General features: G+C 43.0%; 1 protein-coding gene across 3 annotated transcripts; it reads right to left on the reverse strand.

The window, feature by feature from the left end:
• Positions 1–321: 321 nt before the first annotated feature.
• On the reverse strand, positions 322–9,596 carry LOC124276883 (small conductance calcium-activated potassium channel protein 2-like). Of its 3 annotated transcripts, none has more exons than XM_046712549.1 (2): positions 9,452–9,596; positions 322–1,794 (listed from the first exon to the last, which is right to left on the reverse strand). In XM_046712549.1, the coding sequence occupies exons 1-2, from the start codon at positions 9,480–9,482 to the stop codon at positions 404–406; spliced, it is 1,422 nt and encodes a 473-aa protein (XP_046568505.1). In that variant the 5' UTR covers positions 9,483–9,596; the 3' UTR covers positions 322–403. The 3 variants fall into 3 exon arrangements, with proteins under 3 accessions (XP_046568505.1, XP_046568506.1, XP_046568507.1); XM_046712550.1 differs by having other exon boundaries at positions 322–1,798; XM_046712551.1 differs by lacking the exon at positions 9,452–9,596 and adding an exon at positions 9,059–9,157.
• Between the last annotated feature and the right edge of the window lie 11,060 nt (positions 9,597–20,656).

Genomic DNA, 20,656 nt, shown 5'->3' on the forward strand with positions numbered 1-20,656 from the left:
CGTAAGTAGGTCACGACACTTCGCGAGACCTTAGTACTTCCGGTGACAAACAACGTCTCATGGTTGTCGGTTGACAGTAAATAACCGATACTCCTTGCAGACATAACAAATTTCCGATCTAACCATCCCCAAATTAGACAACTATTACAATTGTCAACAGTTGTGACAGCCAAGCATGGTTGTACACTTGGTCCGGTCTAGTAAAGTCATATTTGACGGTCGCGCAATTTGGAACCAGAACTTGTTCTTGAATATACGCTTGTCACCGGAAATCTGCTACCGGAAGTAAGCTGGGCCCCGCATATCGCAAGTTGGCGAGCGTAAAGGGTACCGGGAACTAGCTTAGTACCGGAAGTAGCACTCGCGAGACTTACAGGCCCTATACATTCTACAACAGTGTCTGTTAATCCTGAGTTTTCGAACGTCTCAGTTCCTTCGTAGGCTTCTCATGAGTTTCTACTCCCATGGCGGTTTGCATCTTTGCAAGCTGGCTTTCAATAAGTCGCAGTCGTCGACACACTTGGTTCTGTGACGACAGCATGGCGTCCACGACGCCGTTGACCCGCGTCATAACTTGACTGATCTCAATCAAACTGATTGAAGTGCCGTCAATCTCGGCTAGTGACGCCCGAGCCAGTCTCATAGTACGAACAGCGTTACGTAATTTCCAGTTTAGTAAAGTAAAAGTTGATATAGCTGTGTTGAACTGCCGCTTTCTTATCCAGATTCTAATGATCAACTTCACCACGTCGGCTGCGGCGTTCTTACGTTTATTCTCCAGGTGTATCCTTGTTAAGAAGTTGTAAACGTAACGTTCCGATCGGCTTTGCTCCAAACGCCGCGCAATGACAGCCACTAACAATGCGGTGGAGCCTAATCCCATGAGACCGGTCACCACAGCGATGAAACGTCCACAGTGGGTGTTTGGTGTAAGATCCCCGTACCCAACTGTCAGGAATGTTATGGCAGACAGCCACATTGATTCTGTAAAACTTGCGACTTCAGTTGTCTGGGTGTAATACAGTTCACAGGTCCTCATTCCCCAAACACTCACAGTGTACATCGTTAACATAATGAAAGTTATCACCAAACCTGGGTGGTTGTTCATAGCGCACTTAAACACAAAGAACGGGTTTATTCTAACCGTACTCACAGCTCCAATACTCTGAGTAGAAGGATCCGTTAAAAGCCGACTGTGCACCACCATAAACTTGCCGACAATATACAGCCGGAACATCATTAACACGGAAAGAATTCCATCAATACTGGAAGACGTTTTAATACCACGTAAAGAGTCCATGGCGATTCTTATATCTCCAGGAAATGGGTGAACGGCGCAGACCAGAAGTTCAGCTACCAACATGACCCACGTGTATACCGGTGTGACAACGAGGGGGTCGTCCACGCCACCGTCTACCATCCGGATCTCCATCCCCGTGTGGTAGTACATGCAGACGGCCACCAACAGCACTAGAGTGGAGATCGACGTCAGAGACTTCAACACTATAGACACGACAGTACCTTTCTCGTACATATTGGAGTAGTACAGTTCATTTTCAACCACCATGAACAAGATCCCCGACATCGCCATCACAAATTTGATATCCACAAGCCATCTTCGTCTCAAGATCAGCTTCTTCCTCAGCTCAAGCCTCGATCCCAGATTTCTTTCTCTCTTCTCTGTTTCCGGTTTCGGGGCACTTGCCGCGCTGGTCCCCGAGCTTTCCTCCATGTATTTGTAACTGTTCGACTTGTCGGAGACCAGGGGAGTTGAAGGGTTGTCATCGTTCATGTCTACCTGGCGAACAGAAACAGTTACAGTACACAATGTCACAGAGGCATATAATACATTAAAAATACGTTAAGATGATATTCAAATCGCCATTACCAAAAGACTAGTCTGTACACACCGTGTTAAAGAGAACGTATTGCCTCCACACCCGTGATGCAGATCACCAGGACGCCTCTCGTGTGTTCAGCCTGGTTTGGTGGAGATAGGTGGAATATTGTGAGTGCTCTTACACACAATGCTAAGGCGGAATCGATGAGGCAGGGGAGCTCTAAGATGATTAGGTAACGATCCCTGGATAAAGTGGTTGAGGATATAAATCCACAGATAATTCGGTGTGAGCTGGCACCTTAAAGATGACGGTGTGCTTTAGGCGGAAGGTGGTAAGGACAGGGAAAGAGTTAAGGTGGAGGTGGCAAGATACGTGATCTAATGGCCAACGTTGCAGGGTGGTGATTCATGGCACGATGAGGACACTGCTCAGCATAATGAACAAACGTGCTTGCTACTTGACCTACATAGCCAGTGTGTGTTATAGTGTATGAGTGAGTGATTATGGTTTTACGCCGCTTTTAGCAACATTCCAGCAATTTCACGTCGGGGGACACCAGAACTGGGCCTCACACATTGTACCCATATGGGGAATCGACCGGGGGTCTCAGCGTGATGAACAGACGCTTTAACCACCAAGCTACCCTACTGCCACGTTAGTGTATGAATAGTGTGTATGAAGGAATTTGTGCATTGTTGTTTTCATGTCTGTTTCATTAAATCAGTCACAGAACTTGATCAATGATATCGACCTGAGAGGGAATACCGCGCAGATGATCTAATGTAGGATTCCGGGTTGCCTGGGGTACTTGATCGGGGTACCTTCTTGCCGGGGTACTTGATCCAAGGCAAGGTGGTGAGATGCAGAATATAGAGGTAGGTTGCAGGGTACTCTATCCAAGGCACAATACATATACAATGTAAAGGGAGTAAGATAGCTTCATATTTTAGCGGAAGATCCAAGGTACATTGATCTGATGGATGGTGCAAGATACATTAGATGATCAAAGGTGTGGGGTGCATTGTTTAAGGGAAGGTGCAAGGTATATGAAATGTTGAAATGTGTTGGGTACATGATCTAATGCATGTTCCAAGATACATGGAATACTGAACGGTGTTTGGGGGTATATGGTCCAATGTATGGTGCAAGCTGCAGGGAATACTGGACGGTGTTGGGTACATGATCTAATGCATGGTGCAAGATACATGAAATTTTTAACGGTGTTGGGTACATGATCTAAGGTGCAAGGTACATGAAATACTGAGCGGTGTTGGGTACATGATCTGATGTATGGTGTAAGGTACATGGAATACTGAACAGTGTTGGGTACACGATCTGATGTATGGTGTAAGGTACATGGAATACTGAAAGGTGTTGGGTACACGATCTAATGTATGGTGCAAGGTACATGGAATACTGAAAGGTGTGGGGGTACATGATCTAATGTATGGTGTAAGGTACATGGAATACTGAACAGTGTTGGGTACACGATCTGATGTATGGTGTAAGGTACATGGAATACTGAACAGTGTTGGGTACACGATCTAATGTATGGTGCAAGGTACATGGAATACTGAAAGGTGTTGGGTACACGATCTAATGTATGGTGCAAGGTACATGGAATACTGAAAGGTGTTGGGTACACGATCTAATGTATGGTGCAAGGTACATGGAATACTGAACGGTGTTGGGTACACGATCTGATGTATGGTGTAAGGTACATGGAATACTGAAAGGTGTTGGGTACACGATCAATGCAAGGTGCATGGTCTGTAGAAGATGGCGGGAAGCATGTTATAACGGAAGGAACAAAGGTTCGAGGTCTAAAGGAAGGGTGTATGATCTTACGAAAGGTGGCAATGTGCATGTCTGCGGGAAGACGGCAGGGTGCATACAAGGGAAAGTGCAAAAATCGTGGCACAATGAAATATGTCGGGTATATGGTTATAGGAAGATGCAAGGTAAATGGTCTGTATGAGGTATAAACGAACGCAATATGTGTCGTGTCTTTTTGATGAATCTATTCACATAGCACTTTCAGTGGAAGTGCTGATACCTGTCCCTACATGAAGCTAAACACACCATCCCTAGACATTTCACGCGTACATATATCAACGGTAAATGGCTGGTCGCTGGGTGACGGCGGCATCAGGTGCGTCTACCAACATCCCACTACACCGCCTCTGTCTGCCTCATCAAACCGAAACATGAGTCTCCTTAACCTATTCAGTCAATGACCTACTTTTCAGCCGATCCAAATTTTCTCGTGTGAAAGTGAAAATAGACATCACAAACAACTATGGTTACAGTGAATTCAAATTTCTTGTTTCATAAGAAAATGGTATTTACAAATAGATTTTAATTTTAAACTTTAATAATATCGTATTTCTACATTTTATGGCGAGCTGTAGGCAGTATGACTTGAACTAAGACGTCACAGACTGCCCCAGTTTGATGAGGTCGTAAAATGATTCACAATGCATCTGGCTGACTGGTTACATCTGTTATGTGTTTTTTGCGGTCATTCAGTGTAGTTCTGTAACGCGCAATGTGATTGATATAATATCAAGTCCGTACCAGAACGCCAATTTTTTCTAGCGGCGGAGCCTCGTTTTGAGATTTCCACGATTTCCAGGTTTCTGTTTGTCAGTGCTCGCTGTACGACAGAGCAAGCTGCACGACGTGTTTGCAAGGATTATAAGGAGCGTAGTGTTGCAATATACAAGTGCTTAGATGTATCAAAAGATGTATATACTGATTAATATTTATGTATCCAGTTAAATGAATTGGTCTCAAAATTCTGGACTGGTTATTGTACTAAGTTGCGCAATAGGACGGAACCCAGTCAACAGGAAACGAGACTGTCGTGTAATCAATGTTTTGACTTGTGCATGCTTGACGGAAATCACAGCCGAGTCTTGATGGGCTGAGAAAGCACACATCAAAATAAGGGGTTTTATTTCAAATTATATATCGATGATAATGAACGAAAATTTACAGTGTGTGCTGGTCGAATGTCATGTGGATAACAATACACATGGATGTTATTGACCAATCAGGTGTATGCTCTTAAGACAGCGTTGTATTACTACTAAATGTCCAACTGTCAGATCCCAATATTCACAGACGCCGTGTTTAGTGATTAGACGGCGACCTGTCAGTCAGGTTTATAAATGTTTGATCATGATATGACTTTGTATAGCGCCTGCTACATGTTAATATATATGCTATATTGAAAAAATGACATCCTGTCAGTTCTTCAGAAACCATTATGTGGTGGCATTAACTTTTAGTAAGAAAATATTGTACTGCGAGAAACTTGACAAATGACAATAAGGTCAAGAGGTTCCGTTCTGAATTTAAAGTTTTGAGTTTATTATGAAATGGCGGACTGTGGCGGACTGTGAATTGTTGGTTAAACACATCTTGCCCTTTGTGACAAAATGTTCTCATGAAGAGCTAGCCTTCTGTGATACAATTATCAAGTGCAAAATAGGTTTATATGTTTTATAAAGAGGAAAAGAATTTTTTTTTTTTTAAGAGTTAATCTTGTATAACGTCTTACGTAACAAAATGGCCAACTGTCAGTCAGGTCTTGTGTGACAAAGTATCCATCTGTCATCATGAGTTTGTTCACAATTGTCTCTGTCGACCCAGCAGAAAATGGGTACCCGGTGGGATATATTAAGTCATATGACAATTAACCTTCTAGCGCCTCACAGACAGTTTGGGATATTATTATTGTCATCATGTAAGGTATCCGCATGTAGATTGGGCGATGATTCTTTGCGAAGAATTGAACAACCATATCTCTCTGTTGTGCCAGGGGGTTGGACTAGTGGTTAAAGCGTTGGCTCGTCACGCCGAAGACCCTGGTTCGATTCCCTACGTTGGTAAAATAAGACTGGTGTCTCGTGCCGTGATATTGCTGGTATATGGCTGAAAGCGGCGTAAAACCATACTCTCTTACTCACTGTTGTGTCAGACTCCAACAAAGTACTATTAGGTTATCTGTCAATACCTATAAATATTGATTTCCAGAAATGCTAATGGTTTCCAAGGCAAGAAAGTTGCAATACTATTCATCTACAGAATCCATGCACACATCATATATATGCCTGGCGACAGCTGTTTCCACAGACTGTGGTGTGTTCCTATTCAAATCGATGTTGCGAATTCCAGAACATAATAAAAGAAAAAATGGGCACATACATGAGTAGACCGTTGTCGGCCAGATGTTGATCACATGAAACTTAAATTCAATATGGTTTATGTCATATACCTTTCACTTTGAATATCGATTTTCACCTGACAAGAAACACAAACCATTAGAGGGAACAGTAGAAATGAGCTTCACACAATGTACACATGTGGGGAATCAAACCCGGGTTTTCGGCGTGACGAGCGAACGCTTTAACCGCTAGGCTACCCAACCGACCCTCAAGATGTCAGGAGAGATAGAAATGAAACATCGGTCTTCACATAATACAGTGTATATTATGTGTTAAGTTTGCAAGGGTTATCGTAACCAGTTGCCTGATTATTCTTCAAAGGTTTTGTTTTGTTGTTTAACGCGGCACTCTGCAATATTCCAGCTATGTGGCGGTCCTCTATGTTAAGGCGTGATATAAATGAGTGAGTGAGTGAGTTCAGTTTTACGCCGCACACAGCAACGAACAGGATCGGGTGGTCAGGCTCGTTGACTTGGTTGACATATGTCATCGGTTCCCAATTGCGCAGATCGATGCTCATGGGGTTGATCACTGGATTGTCTGGTCCAGACTCGATTATTTACAGACTGCCGCCCTATAGCTGGAATATTGCTGAGTGCGGCGTAAAACTAAACACACTCACTCACTCACTTCAACCATCTAAGGCGCCGGAATTAGTGTTTTATGACCACCAGTAGACTAACGCTTAGTCTCTGAATATATATACTCAGCAGCAAAAAAACCGTCAGTACGAATTCAAAATTAGATAGGCACTGTAATCAAATCATTACAGATATGGACATAATAAGCGGATCAAAAACATTTTTTGTGTACAATATCCTGACACATCAATGAATAACTCAGCACAATTCCAAGACATTACGTGAAAGTTTGCAGTCCATTCAGACTCTTGACTTCAGTATCTAGTGTGACCACCACGAGCGGCAATAACTGCAGCACAGCGTCTATGCATGGAGTGCACCAATCGACTGATGAAGGCCATTGGCATCTGGAACCACACTCTGAGAAAGGCCTGGCGCAATAAATCGGCTGTGTTCGGCCTTGGTATGACATTATTCAGTCTCCTCTGAATTTCATCCCAAAGATGTTCAGTTGGGTTTAAATCAGGACTAAGGGCTGGCCACTGGATAATGAAGACACCGTTCTGCTGTAGGAAGTCCCGTGTAGCTCTGGCAGTATGGGCCTGGGCGTTATCATGCTGGAAAATGTTGTTCCGGTGACGTGCGAAATGTGGTATGACGTGGGGTCTGAGAGCTTGGTCGATGTAGCGCACCGCTGTGATGCCGCCTCCTCTCCCTGGACCAAGGCTCTGGAACACCACAGGACCCACTCTCTGGTTCAGGCCTATTCCACCCCATACCACGATGCTTGCACCTCCCCATGAGTCTCTTTCCATAACACATTGGTCTGAGTAACGCTGGCCACGTCGTCGCCATATTCCTGTTCTGCCATCTGCAGTTGATACGCAGTACCGACTCTCATCTGTGAACAGAACAGTTCTCCACTGCCTGTATCGCAAGTTTTGGTGTTGTAGGGCAAACTGTAGACGTTCACGCCATTGACGAGGGGTGAGGATAGGTCCACGGTAAGGTCAACGGCAATGGAGGTTCCCGCTGTTAAGACGTCGACGTACTTTATCAGTACTGATTGGTCTTCCGTGTGTTCCCACTGTCTGGCGTGCTGTTTCGAATGCCTGCATGAAGGGATTCTGTACATGCTGTCGCACAACATGGCGGTTTTGTCGTCTTGTGGTCACCCTTGGTCTACCAGTACGGGGGCGATCATTTGTGGTGTTGGTGGTCCGGAAACGTTGCTGCAGCCTGTACATGGTCCGAACGTTGACCTGGAAATGATTGGCAACGGCTTGTGCAGTGTGGCCAGCTTCAAGTCTTCCTAGCGCCTGGTTCCTCTGAGCTGTCGTGAGTTGCGGCAACCTCCTGACGTTGTAATGTGAATGTTTCAACCAGGTTTGGGGGTGCATTTTATAGGGCTGGTCCTTGTGAACAGCACGTGCAGCATGAGTTGCATAAAAAACATGGAGAACATCGTACCATCTCCGAGATCAGGTTACGTTTTTGAGACCATTTCCTGGGTTCCATTCTGAGTTTGGGAAGGAATGTCTTTGCTCAGGTAAAGTTGGAGATGTTGTCAAAAATATACAATCAAAACATTAAATGAGTTTACACTTATCCGTTTCTGCGAAGGAAAATTCCAAACTGACGTTTCTTTTGCTGCTTAGTATATAATAGATAGAAAGAAATAATTCCATTTATATTGACAAGGAGTGAAATGGAAGATTTAGACCTGAACCTGTGTAGAATCGAGACTTGCTTCATCTGGGGCTTTAGCATTTTGGGTTCAGGGACTGCGAGGCAGACTACACCATCAGAAACCTCTGACAGGGAGTTCTTGATATGTCAAGACCTTACCCGTGTTCAAGGGGTTCACCAACACGGAACATTCTGAGACCTATATTACTTCGGGTTTCCCTCCCAGATCAAGCTGTTACGAAGTTCTATTAAAGATATACTGTCCAAAATCTAAACCTACTTACTGACTTGCTTATAGTGTTAATCAATCACTCCTAGGGTTCACTCAGTCTTTGTGTAGGTCAAACTAAAGGTATATACGTGTTAAAGTAAGGTCCAAGGCATGATATTGAATTCATGTGAATGTTTGGGCCTGGGGAAAATTATTTAAAAGTCATATTCATAGCAATAGACATTCAAATGATCCAGCACGATTCAGGAATCGCGTGGCATTAAAATATGTGTGACTTTATATGGGTAAAAATCATTTGAAAATTCAATTCAATGTTCATGCCTAGTCATTGCTGACACCGCAGAAAGGGGGTGATAGGGTCTTTTTATATTGTTAGGGCTAACGGTTTAACCGAATGGGTTGTAAAATGTCAGTATCACTTGAGTTGATGCAACGGGTTTAGATGTTTTGGAAAAAAACACTCCAAAATATGTAAATATTTACCTGAACGACGTCATCGTACAAAGTGATGTAAGACTGTGAGGTTTCGACTAGTGGAGAGTCGGACGTCCCATCAATGTCCTCCAACCATGTATTACTTACTTACAGCGACAGGTATACTAAACATACTCACTGTTTATAGTCCAAACTTCGACTTCAGTGGCCAGCATTAAATTTAAAGGCACAATGTAAAAATCGATCGCGTTTATTCATGTGTGTATGAAAGTCAATGTCAATTGTGAAGGGACCAGAAACCACACCTTGTATTCATGGTGGAGAGTCAGTCACGGTACCTATTGATCAAGTTGATTCGCTGAACCAGTAACTTATGAGTACACAAATGATTCGAGATGAGGAGATTGAGGAGATGAGATGAGGAGAAAACCCCAAACTTACCTTTCGGCATAATATCAAGTCTTATATCCATCCCATGTCTCTTGGAGGTCGTCACACGCTAAACCCGTATGGAAGTCCGATGGTATCCATACCATGTAACTATTACTCTAGTTCTTGTGCAGCAAGCCAGCCCACGCTATAATGCTGGCGATTCCTTGACATCAATGTAGGCCCACATGTGACGGCAGTCTCTGTTCGGGCACCAGCTGTGGCGGTCAGGATCAATTATACACTAAGCACAAGCTTGTACTGCTGGAGGGTGAACCTCGGGGGACTGCCCCCCTCCGCCTCCCGAGGAGGCTGACCGGGGACGGCTAGTTGCGACATTAGATTAGCCTAAGACGTGACCACCAGGTGACCTTGGGCTTCAGACAGGCTTAAATTCAATTTTGTAGACATGCAACGAATTCGCATGTAGGTTACTGTTTGTTGACAAGATTTTGAAAATACTTACACGATGCTTATTGACACTAGGCAAATGGAGGTGTGGCATACTTGTCGGAGAAATGGGATATATGTTCTCAAAAACTAGTTAGATCATTAAGATATATTTATATGAATTTCGATAAAATACTTGGTATTTTATATATATATTCACATATCGTATGTGTGTAAAACAAGACACACCACACACATGCACGCAGGCACTTTATTATCAATGTTTTTATATAACTGTGATAATTGTGTCTTATAGGCCATATGGCCGGATACTGATATTAAATCCCCGGGATAATGAAATGTCTTTTATTGTAATTCATCATGTTACACGGTAATAAACCATATTTTTTCTTCTTCTTCTTCTTCTTCTTCTTCTTCTTCTTCTTCTTCTATATAACTTGAAACGTAAAGGTGTAAATACATCGCAGGTAATGAGTGTTATTAATAAAAAGTCAATGTCTCATCGCGATACTAAAACGTGGCGTGACATACCGATTATGAGCCAGCGGGATGGGTTTTCGAGCCGCTTTGAACATTATTTCAGTATTATAAAGTCAAATTAAGAAAGGAAAGCTGTTCACCTTTTTGTAAAACCCACAACCCACGGAATAAAGTGCCCGTAAACGGATTTGTCGCAACTGTAATGTACTCATCTGAAGATCGACGTGGCGCGGTTAATGAAGGAAGCGCTCGTAAAGTCTCTCTCCACAACCTTGTGTTGCTTGATGTATTCGTGAGGAGCATCGGCCAAAGACGCCGTCCGCCGAATATCATCCTGAACAAATACAGTGTCTATTTAATTCCCCAACAAATAATATTTAAAATTACGGTCACACTGGCAGAATATGAACTTGTTACACCCTGAAACATGACAACAACAACAACAACAATAACAACATATTTCATCCCAGTATTTTAGGACGCAGATTATTCTGTACGGAAAAAACCCAAGCCTTACCACCAGTTACATGTACAAGAATATGGTATTGCTATTGAGATGATTCAAACCGGAAGGAGCGATGGGACAGTCTAGTGGTTAAAGCGTTCGTTCCTTACGCGGAAGACCCGGGTTCGATTCCCATCATGGGTACTATATGTGAAGCCTATTTCTGGTGTACCCCGATATTGCTGAAATAATGCTAAAAGCGGCGTAAAACTAAACTCTCTCACTCACTCACGCTAAACCGGAATCTCCGTGCTGCTGATGAAAGCAAAACCACAGTGATGTCGAGGCTCTGGATGTCAGGCTCGAGGTAAATACAACACTCACTCATTTGCGTATATCAATGCTCATGCTGTTGATCACTGGATTGCCCGATCCAGGTCCATTATTTACAGACGGACGCCATACAACTGGAATATTGCTGAGTGCGGCGTTAAACGAAACAAAAGATCAATAATGTGTGTTGTCGTGGGAGCTGGTACATCAGTGTAGTTGACAAAGATAAATTCGGTATTTTGCACATCATCATGAACCGAAGACCACCAGTGCTAATGCTGTCTGCTACTAAGCAACCAACTGGACGAGCAAACCAAGTGCAAATGTTCAATAAGCGTAAGTTGATATATATTTGCCGAACCTTGGATTACATTTTACATCTACCGACATACGTGCAGTCTCGCTTACCTCCGATGATGACGAAGTGTCGCCGTACACGTTGCTGGTGGTCACATATGGCTTTACAGCATATGTGTGGGAATCTCACTCACTGAAGAGATTTCACACTGGGGTGTCTGGGCCGTTGTTAAAGTTAATGGGGAATGGAACAACATGTCACTGAGTCTGTATGTCTGTGATGAATGAGACAGTGTTGACACAATTGGACTGAAAACATTTATTAGTTAGGTAATTACACGTTTACCAAATCTGTTTCTGGCTGTGGGTTGAAGGATGGTGGTTACTACAGCTCACCCACCCGTGTGGATTCCGGGGAAGAATAGGTCCCTCGTGTCCTGTCGTATGTGAGGTGAGGTGAAATTGGGTTTAACGTTGTGCTTGAGAATATTTCGCTCATATGACGACGTGCATGCGTGTGAATGTGTATGTGCTGCTGCTTGTACTAGCCCAGGCTGAAACTGGGTTTATAGTGCTAACCCACTGAGATACCATGCCGCAGTGAAGCGTGAATACCCCACTCAGATACATTATATTGACTCCGAGCCGACCACTCCTTAATGCCGAGCGCCAGGCAGGGACCAACAAGGACCATATTTTTACGTCTTTTGGTATGACGCGGTCGGGGATCGAACCCGCGACCTTCCGCTCTCCCTGTCGTATGTGGAACGGTGGGGTAGCCTAGTGGTTAAAGCGTTCGCTCGTCACGCCGATGACCCGGGTTCGATTCCCTATATGTGTACAATGTGTGAAGCCCATTTCTGGTGTCCCCCGCCGTGACATTGCTGGAATGTTGCTAAAAGCGGCGTAAAACTAAACTCGTTAACTCCTGTGGTATGCAGGTGTAGCAGGTTGTGGAGCCATCCGACAGATGACATCCTTACTCTGCTAGTTTGCTGCCAGGGTTAACATCTTTGGCCATGTGGACAATGCGTCCGATCTCGGATGATAAGGTTCGTGCTTCCAGCACGGGATTTTATGGCCGCTGCACAGGGTTAATGTTATTACGTTTAATCGAATGTTTACTCGTGCGATTGTGTTATAATATTTATGAATTTGCATCTTTTAAATGTTTTTGTCATGTTTAAAGTTTGATTCAGAGCATAAGTAAATAAACAAAACCAAAACAAGATGCACTAACGCACAAACTCACATCTCTGTCCCTTGTTTACTCAAGGAATCATGTGGATGTTACATTCGTATCTACTCCCTCTTTCCCTAACTTGAAAGAAGACTCGTACCCCTCTCGTAGCCATGTCCGGGAGAAATATTCCCCCAGCCAATCAGAATGCGCGTATGTAGAGAAGCAATTGGGTCAAAATGTATTTGTAATTATTGCATAGTCCTCTTGGGTTTCCTGAATTTTTATAACCAGGATATATTAACATTATGGCGTAGGAAAGTATTAAGCATGTTAAACATACCCTTTGGGGTAATTTCCTTGGCGTGGATGCCATGTTTGTTTTCCAAGTAAACTAGAGTTACATGCCCTTGGAAATAGTTCCGCGACTAGACTACTTCTTTCTCTCTGCGCTTTTGCGCTCAGACAGAGTCAAGTTCAGTAAAATGGCTACGAGAGGGGTACGAGTCTTTTTTCAGGTTACGGGATGTTATTGTCTACAAATACCAGACTGAACTATTTCACAATCAAAGAAAATATGCGAAAGAATCAGTGAGTAAATAATTCATTAATTTATTGCCGTCGTCAGCACTGTTCAACAATGTCACGATGGTCTGTGAACAGTCGCGTATTAACCAAGCAAACAAGTGGTTGATATTATGAACAACGGTTTATTAACTAGATCATAAGTTATAACCAACCACTTCTCGTTAGTTTGCATTTCTGACAAGGAATACTCAGATGAATTGATCCTTGTGATGACTGATGAAGTAAACTGCACACGCCGATCAATGTGTTAATGGTTATATATCAGACGCTGAGGTATTTTATTACATTTGGGACATTTTCCAGAATATATTTCATAAGACTCATTTGTGTAAGTGTCAGTATTGAACAAGCAATGTTCCGGTCTCATTAGGAGGGCACCATACCCTTTTGAATGTAAAAGGGGCGGTGGGGTAGCTTCGTGGTTAAAGCGTTCGCTCGTCACGCCGAAGACCCGGGTTCTATTCTCCACATGGGTACAATGTGTGAAGCCCATTTCCCCGTCGTGATACTTCTGGGATATTGCTCAAAGCGGCGTAAAACCCAACGCATTCACTCACTCACTGAATGTAAAAATAGAATTAGGCATTTGATACATCAATAACTGGGAAACAAACTGTTCAGTCCCCGTTACTCCTGAAAACACATATATCGGTAGGCATCATCAATTATTATTGGTCAGTTATTTCATTTTTGCCGCCGCAGTCAGTAATATTCCAGCTCTGTGGTGGCGGTCTGTAAGTATTCGAGTCTGGACAAAACAATCCAGTGATTGATATCATGAGCGTCAATGTACGCATTGGGGATACGATGAGATTTATCAACCATTTCAGCGAATCTGACCACCCTATTCCGTTTTGCCTTTGCTTAATCCGGATCATCATAGATGAATTTATCAGTAATTAAAAGAATCATTATTAATGTCCAATGATTATTTAATCTGGACATTCATATGTACGGTTTGTGGAGAATAATGTATAGGTGTGTGTCTAGTACCGGTGACCCGTAAACCTGTGCACTGCCCACAACTCTCAAGCTGAGAATAGCGTCACCCCTGTGAGTTCCAGATTCTTCGGTCGTGCCCCAAATTGAAGCAAACGTAGGATAATGGTGACTCCTTAGGCAAGTAATTTTGTTCCAAACATGCCTTCACCAAGCAGTATAACTGGGTACCCGGTAGGATGAGATGCCATTCTTGTGGCGTGCCACAATCAGTTGCGATTTAGTTCTACAGAAAAATACACTGTGCTCTGCAGTAAAAATATTGAAATTCAAGAGTTTAGGACAGATGTTTCACTTTGAAAATATAACATATATAATTTATGGGCTATATCATACTGACATATACTGGACTTGTCATAGTAAAGGTCAGAGAAGCTTAGCGTGGGTGACCAAGCGGGTGGGGGTTGTGGGTATCGAAAGGCGGGTGGTTGTGCCCACTTTTAAACTAAGTACTGGTTATCTCCCTTGCATTGACAACATCATCGTGTTGCTCAAGTAACTCAAAGATTAGGAAGCACATGTAAAATGCTTCTTTGGAAACGAGGTTTAATTTAGTTGGGTGTAATTTGGATGCCGCTTTAAAAAGTATCAGTTTATTTCGGAGTATCAGGTTCATGTCGGAGGTGACGCTGGTCTTCGACGTTTGCGTACCCCACTAGCACAGGGTGGAGGACGAAGAGCCTACATTCCCAATGGGGGCCGAAAATAGGAAGGGACGCAACTCTGACCACATGGAGCGAGTGAGTTCAAGTTTATGGTCACAGCGGCAGTATTTCAGCCATATCGTGACTACTGACCACATTGGCGAAATACACAAGAACAACTGATAGATTAATGACCGCGTCGAAGTAATCGGCAACTATTGAAACGGCTAATGGGTATAAATCTAAGCATGATGACAACTGGACACAAAACCAACCTCAGAATATCAATAAGGAGCACAGAGCCAACTAATTCCATGATGTATAACGTTAACAGAAGTAGTCAAACATCCAAACAGTTTATGAGGGATCCTAAATTTTAGAGGCAGCGGGGAAGCGTAGTGGTTAAAGTGTCCGCTCGTCACGTCCAAGACCCGGGTTCTATTCCCCACATGGGTACAGTGTGCGAAATCCATTGTTTTTGTTTTCCAGCCGGGATATACCTTAAAGCGGCGTAAAACTCGACTCACTCACACCTGAATATTAAAACATTCGTGCTACAGTGATGAACCCATCAGTGATGATGAAGATCAACCAGACTAGGAGTAACTTACAGTAGCCTGATGTCTTAAGTAAGTGATGCACATCATCCTGAACCTGCCGAGTTGGTGGTCTTAAATTCTTAAATGAAACACTGCGTCCCCTACCAGAATCCTCTAGGTGTCTCTCTGGAGTGAGTGAGTGAGTGAGTTTAATTTTACGCTGCACTCAGCAATATTCCAGCTATATGGCGGCGGTCTGTAAATAATCGAGTCTGGTCCAGACAATCCAGTGATCACCAGCATGAGCATCGATCTGCGCAATTGGGAACCGATGACATGTGTCAACCAAGTCAGCGAGCCTGACAAAAGGCGACTAACGGGATCGGGTGGTCAGGCTCGCTGACTTGGTTGACACATGTCATGGGTTCCCAATTGCGTAGATCGATGCTCATGCTGGTGATCACTGGATTGTCTGGTCCAGACTCGATTATTTACAGACCGCCGCCATATAGCTGGAATATTGCTGAGTGTGGCGTAAAACTAAACTCACTCACTCACTCATACCAAAAGACGTTAAAATATGGTAATTGTTGTTCCCCAACCTGATTCCCAGTGTCGGAGCGTTAGCGCAGGCGCAACAGATCCAGGGAACGAGGCTGGTTGTTCCCTGCCTGGCGCTCTGCTTTAATGGGTACAGCAAGGGCTGGTCGGCTCGGAGTCAATATAATGTTGTTTTTTTCCCCATTATTTTTATTCACAAGAGTGAGTGAGTGAATGAATAAGTGAGTGAGTGAGTGAGAGTTAATATTTAACGTCACATCGGCAATATCTCAGCCATATCGTGACGAAAACAATTTACACAAGAAAAAGTGAAAACATTTTGAAGATTAAAACCTGTCGACGATGGACAGTAAATAATACCAGAGAATTACAGCTATGAATATAAAACTAGCGAGCAAAGCTAAAACATTCCAATTAAAGAAGACAATACAGTATAAAACACGGGTTATAGATCGCCAACAACTGAAGGTAGATCACCATACTAGGGACCATGGAGACTTAGAGTACTTTTGCTACCTGCATGGACCCTAGTTGGATTTATACCATCCCTTCAGTCCCTGGCGATGGTAGGAAATTTTAGCCAAAAGTAAAAGCGCAAAAATACTACTTTATAAATCCTGGTAAGTTTAAATTGACTTTGAAAGTTTTGGGACTTACGTACCCTTATCCACAAGAGTGGGTACATTCATATCACACGAAGATCATGCAGGACTGAACATTTCTGATAGTTACATATACCTGTACACACGCATGCATGTCGTCATATGAGCGAAATATTCTTAAGTACCACGTTAAACCCAATTTCACCTCACCACCGTTATGTTTCTACTGAACGTTCTTTCTCTCAAACCCATGCTTGTCGTAAGAGGCGACTAACGGGATCGGGTGGTCAGGCTCGCTGGCTTGGTTGACACATGTCATCGGTTCCCAATTGCGCAGATCGATGCTCATGCTGTTGATCACTGGATTGTCTGGTCCAGACTCGATTATTTACAGACCGCCGCCATAAAGCTGGAATATTGCTGAGTGCGGAGTAAAACTAAACTCAATCACTCACTCTTTCTCTCAAAGTTAATTGATTATTGAGAAAGGTGTATGCCATGATGGTATTGACTTAATGCTAATTGGCATTGCTTACCGTGTGAGTGAGTATGGTTTATGCCGCTTTTAGCAATATTCCAGCAATATCACGGTGGGGGACACCAGAAACTTTGAAGACCAGGGTCTAGATTTTCGGAGCTCACGTGGCACTAAGATAGTCGTAAGTTAATGTTAATGTATGGCACTTACGACTATCTTAGCGCTAAGAGAGCTTCGAAAATCTAGACCCTGGTCTTCAACCTGACGAGCAGACGCTTTAACCATTAGGCTACCCCACCGCCCCACCGTTTCAACGAAATGTGTACACATGAACAACAAAATATCATGGTTTGAATAGGCTTAACATGCTTTTGCAAATCTCTCCTCACTTGTCTATCCTTGAATTCAATCAGCAGATATCAATTTTATACCTCATTTCGATTAAAAAGCAATAAAATCGAAATTTGAAAATGGTAAACTGTTGTGATATTTGAACGTTAATGCTGTTTGAGGCATATTATAGTTCATTAAGGTCGACGCTGTTCGAGTGCGTGGGTGTGTGAATTTACCTTTTTACGCCGCTTTTAGCCATATTCCAGCAATATCACGGCGGGGGACACCAGAAATGGGCTTCAGACACTGTACCCATGTGGGGAATCGAACCCGGGTCTTCTGCGTGACGAGCGAACGCTGTAACCGACTCTGTTCGATATGAACGTGTTAAATATAAGGTCCCTACGATGATAAAATAGTACTTAGCAGTATCTATCAGAAAGTTGCTAAACAATGAACAAGTGTCTGAACTCGAATCGATTGTACACCTGTAAAGTAAAGAATAAACAGTCGAACTATTTGAATTTCACTTTTTTTGTGAAAAATAACATGCAATTTGATGTGGAAGCTGATGTGAGTTAAAATGATGCTGTTTGCATAATTCTGCAGCTGAGTGCATATCGAGGAAACATATGGGTATTGACAGGCTCACATAATTCATGCGGAAATAAATTTTCTGCATGTTTTATGAACGACCAATACATCAATTGCTGTCAAAAAACGACAGCGTGATCGCGAGAAGGTGAAGGTCGTCCATGCTGGGGTTAGTGAGGTGTTCTGATAAAGTTGAAGTGTGGCTCTGAAGCCGCGGTTGGTAGTCCACAGTAGTCCACAAGAGCCCCGAGTTGTCCACACTTTTCCATAGGGGTTAACAGGAGTCCATAGTTGTCCATGATAATTCAGGGTTGTCCATGAGAGTTGACAATTGTCCAGAGGGGTCTCCCAGAGAGGTATACATAGTTCATGAAAACTATGATTTGATATGATCATACATGCACAGAACAGTTTTTTCTTAGACTTCTTAAGTATATGTGTAAGTACATTGTGAAAATACATTTGGAGAACCCAGTGATTGAGTAAGCCAGTCAACATTAGTATTCTGATCAGAGTATTTCTGTAGAAATGTGAAAACCATCTCGTTAGTGTATGGGACAGGTTCATTATATCAATGGGTAAGACTAGGTTGTAATCACAGTAATGCCTGATTGATTTGTCTGACAATTGGGATGTATGACTTTTGGGACGTCTAACTTTTGGGACTAAACCCACGAAAAAGGTCAACCTGGTGAGATCATGGTAAACAAGGCGTTATTCATATAGAACCCATCTTAATGGTTACTCACGACTGCAATATATTACCAAATACCCGACTCACAGATAAGGTACACATTCTCCTAACCCGCTTTCGTACCCATGCGAATCAACTTGATTGAATACTTTGCTGTGTGAAAGTCCAATCTCTAGCTACATGCCAAAAACTGTTGTCGTGAGCTCGATTCCGGTTCGCTCTGATTGTTTCTAGTTTTTTTACAACACCTACTTGCATTCGTGGGTTTCAACAAAGAGGGTAGCGCCCGATTCTGCATCACGTTCCTCGTATAGTAGCACCATATACACCGAGATACTGTTCAAAGCGACGTTAAACCCAGCTAAACCAGTCACTCACGAACTTAAGCGAGCTCATCCGATTGCCATTCAAGGGAGATCACTCTGGATGTGTTTACTTCTGACGTCTGCTGTTTGTCAAGACGACGACATGAAATGGTTCGCTTTGGGGGATTTTAAAGACATTTCTGTCAGTAAGATTCGTTGTATCTAGGGGTGTATGGGGTGATGTACCCTGTGAAGGTCTGGGGTGGATCGCGTGGTCAGGCGCGCTACCTTTGCTGATGCATGTCATCGTACCCCAGTTGCGTTTATCGATGCTCGTAATGTCAGTCACTGGATTTTCTGGTCCAGACTCAATTATTTGATTATGTCAAAGAGTTGGAAAATTGCTTAGTACAGCGTTAAACTCTGTAGATGACCTTGTTGGTTTGGTATGCATAGGTTTGCAGGGTAAATCACAACATACACCCGTCGAGATCAGATGTTACAGTAAGTATGGCCTTTTACAAAGGTGTGAACGTATGTGAGTGAGTGAGTGAGTGATCGAGTGAGTGAGTGAGTGATCGAGTGAGTGAGTGAGTGAGTGAGTATGTATTTAAGCCACTTTTAGCAATATACAGGAAGAGGCCAGGACCGAAAAAACAAACTCTTATAAACGTGTTGATGTTTGAGGTATACGTAGTTAACTGTAGTATGATAAACTGTAAGGCCACCAATAGGCCTTCTATCTTTGAAAAATACCCAACAACATTGGGAATCCTTGAAGTGAACTATTACAAAGATTAATAATGATTTGTGCGAAAATATGAACACGGAGATGAAAAGGCAAATGGTAGCGGTGGGGAAACCTAATGGTTAAAGCGTTCGCTCGTCAGACTGAAGACCCGGGTTCGATTCCCCACATGGGTAAAATGTGTGAAGCCCATTTCTGGTGTCCCCCGCCGTGACATTGCTGGAATATTGCTAAAAGCGGGGTAAAACCATACTGACTCACTTGAAAAGGCAAAAACAAAATGAATGATGACATAACCAGTATATTGTTCATTCAGTGCTTTTATTCATGAACTATGGGATAAACATGAAATATAGAATAGTGGTTCATGGTGCTCTGTCGAGTCGTGGGCTGTGTCTGGGTAGACGGGGTCAGTCTAGCCACCGTCTACCTTTCATTGCAATCACATATATACAGCTACAGAGTGGGTGTTTCCAACTGAAGATTGACGACCCAGCCAGGCAAATTGCAGGTGGGTTTCTAATACAAACGCCATGTAGAAAACATCAGTGTTTGTGCTAGTGTACGAAAAAGACAAACGTGATCCTAATTTCTATCATAAGTATTATTATCATGATAGTAATGATAAAGCGTATGTGGTATCAGAGGTTAAATCATGCCAAACGTGTTTTAGGAAATCAAGATCCGTGTCATTGGACATCCGGCATTTTACATTTTGTGTTTGTTTTTTAATATGGTAACTCGGAGCCTTTAGGGAAAAGAAACTGTCTTTAAATGCAATGTACGACTGAACCCCTCCGCATCCAGTTCGTACAACATGGCGGTTTAATTAGAAAGGAGGTTATTGAATTTCCACGTTCAGTTTTAAATACAAAAAGAAAAATATTTTCGAAATCTGCAGCATGGCAGGAGTACGTGTACAGTGTGCTGTGTGACAGTCACGTGAAAGAATATGTATTACTGTCACAGTTTGCTGGTAAGAACTG

Source organism: Haliotis rubra, unplaced genomic scaffold (assembly GCF_003918875.1).
Source record: "Haliotis rubra isolate DU_JTF1 unplaced genomic scaffold, ASM391887v1 Scf215, whole genome shotgun sequence".
NCBI classification, from domain to species: Eukaryota; Metazoa; Mollusca; class Gastropoda; order Lepetellida; family Haliotidae; genus Haliotis; species Haliotis rubra.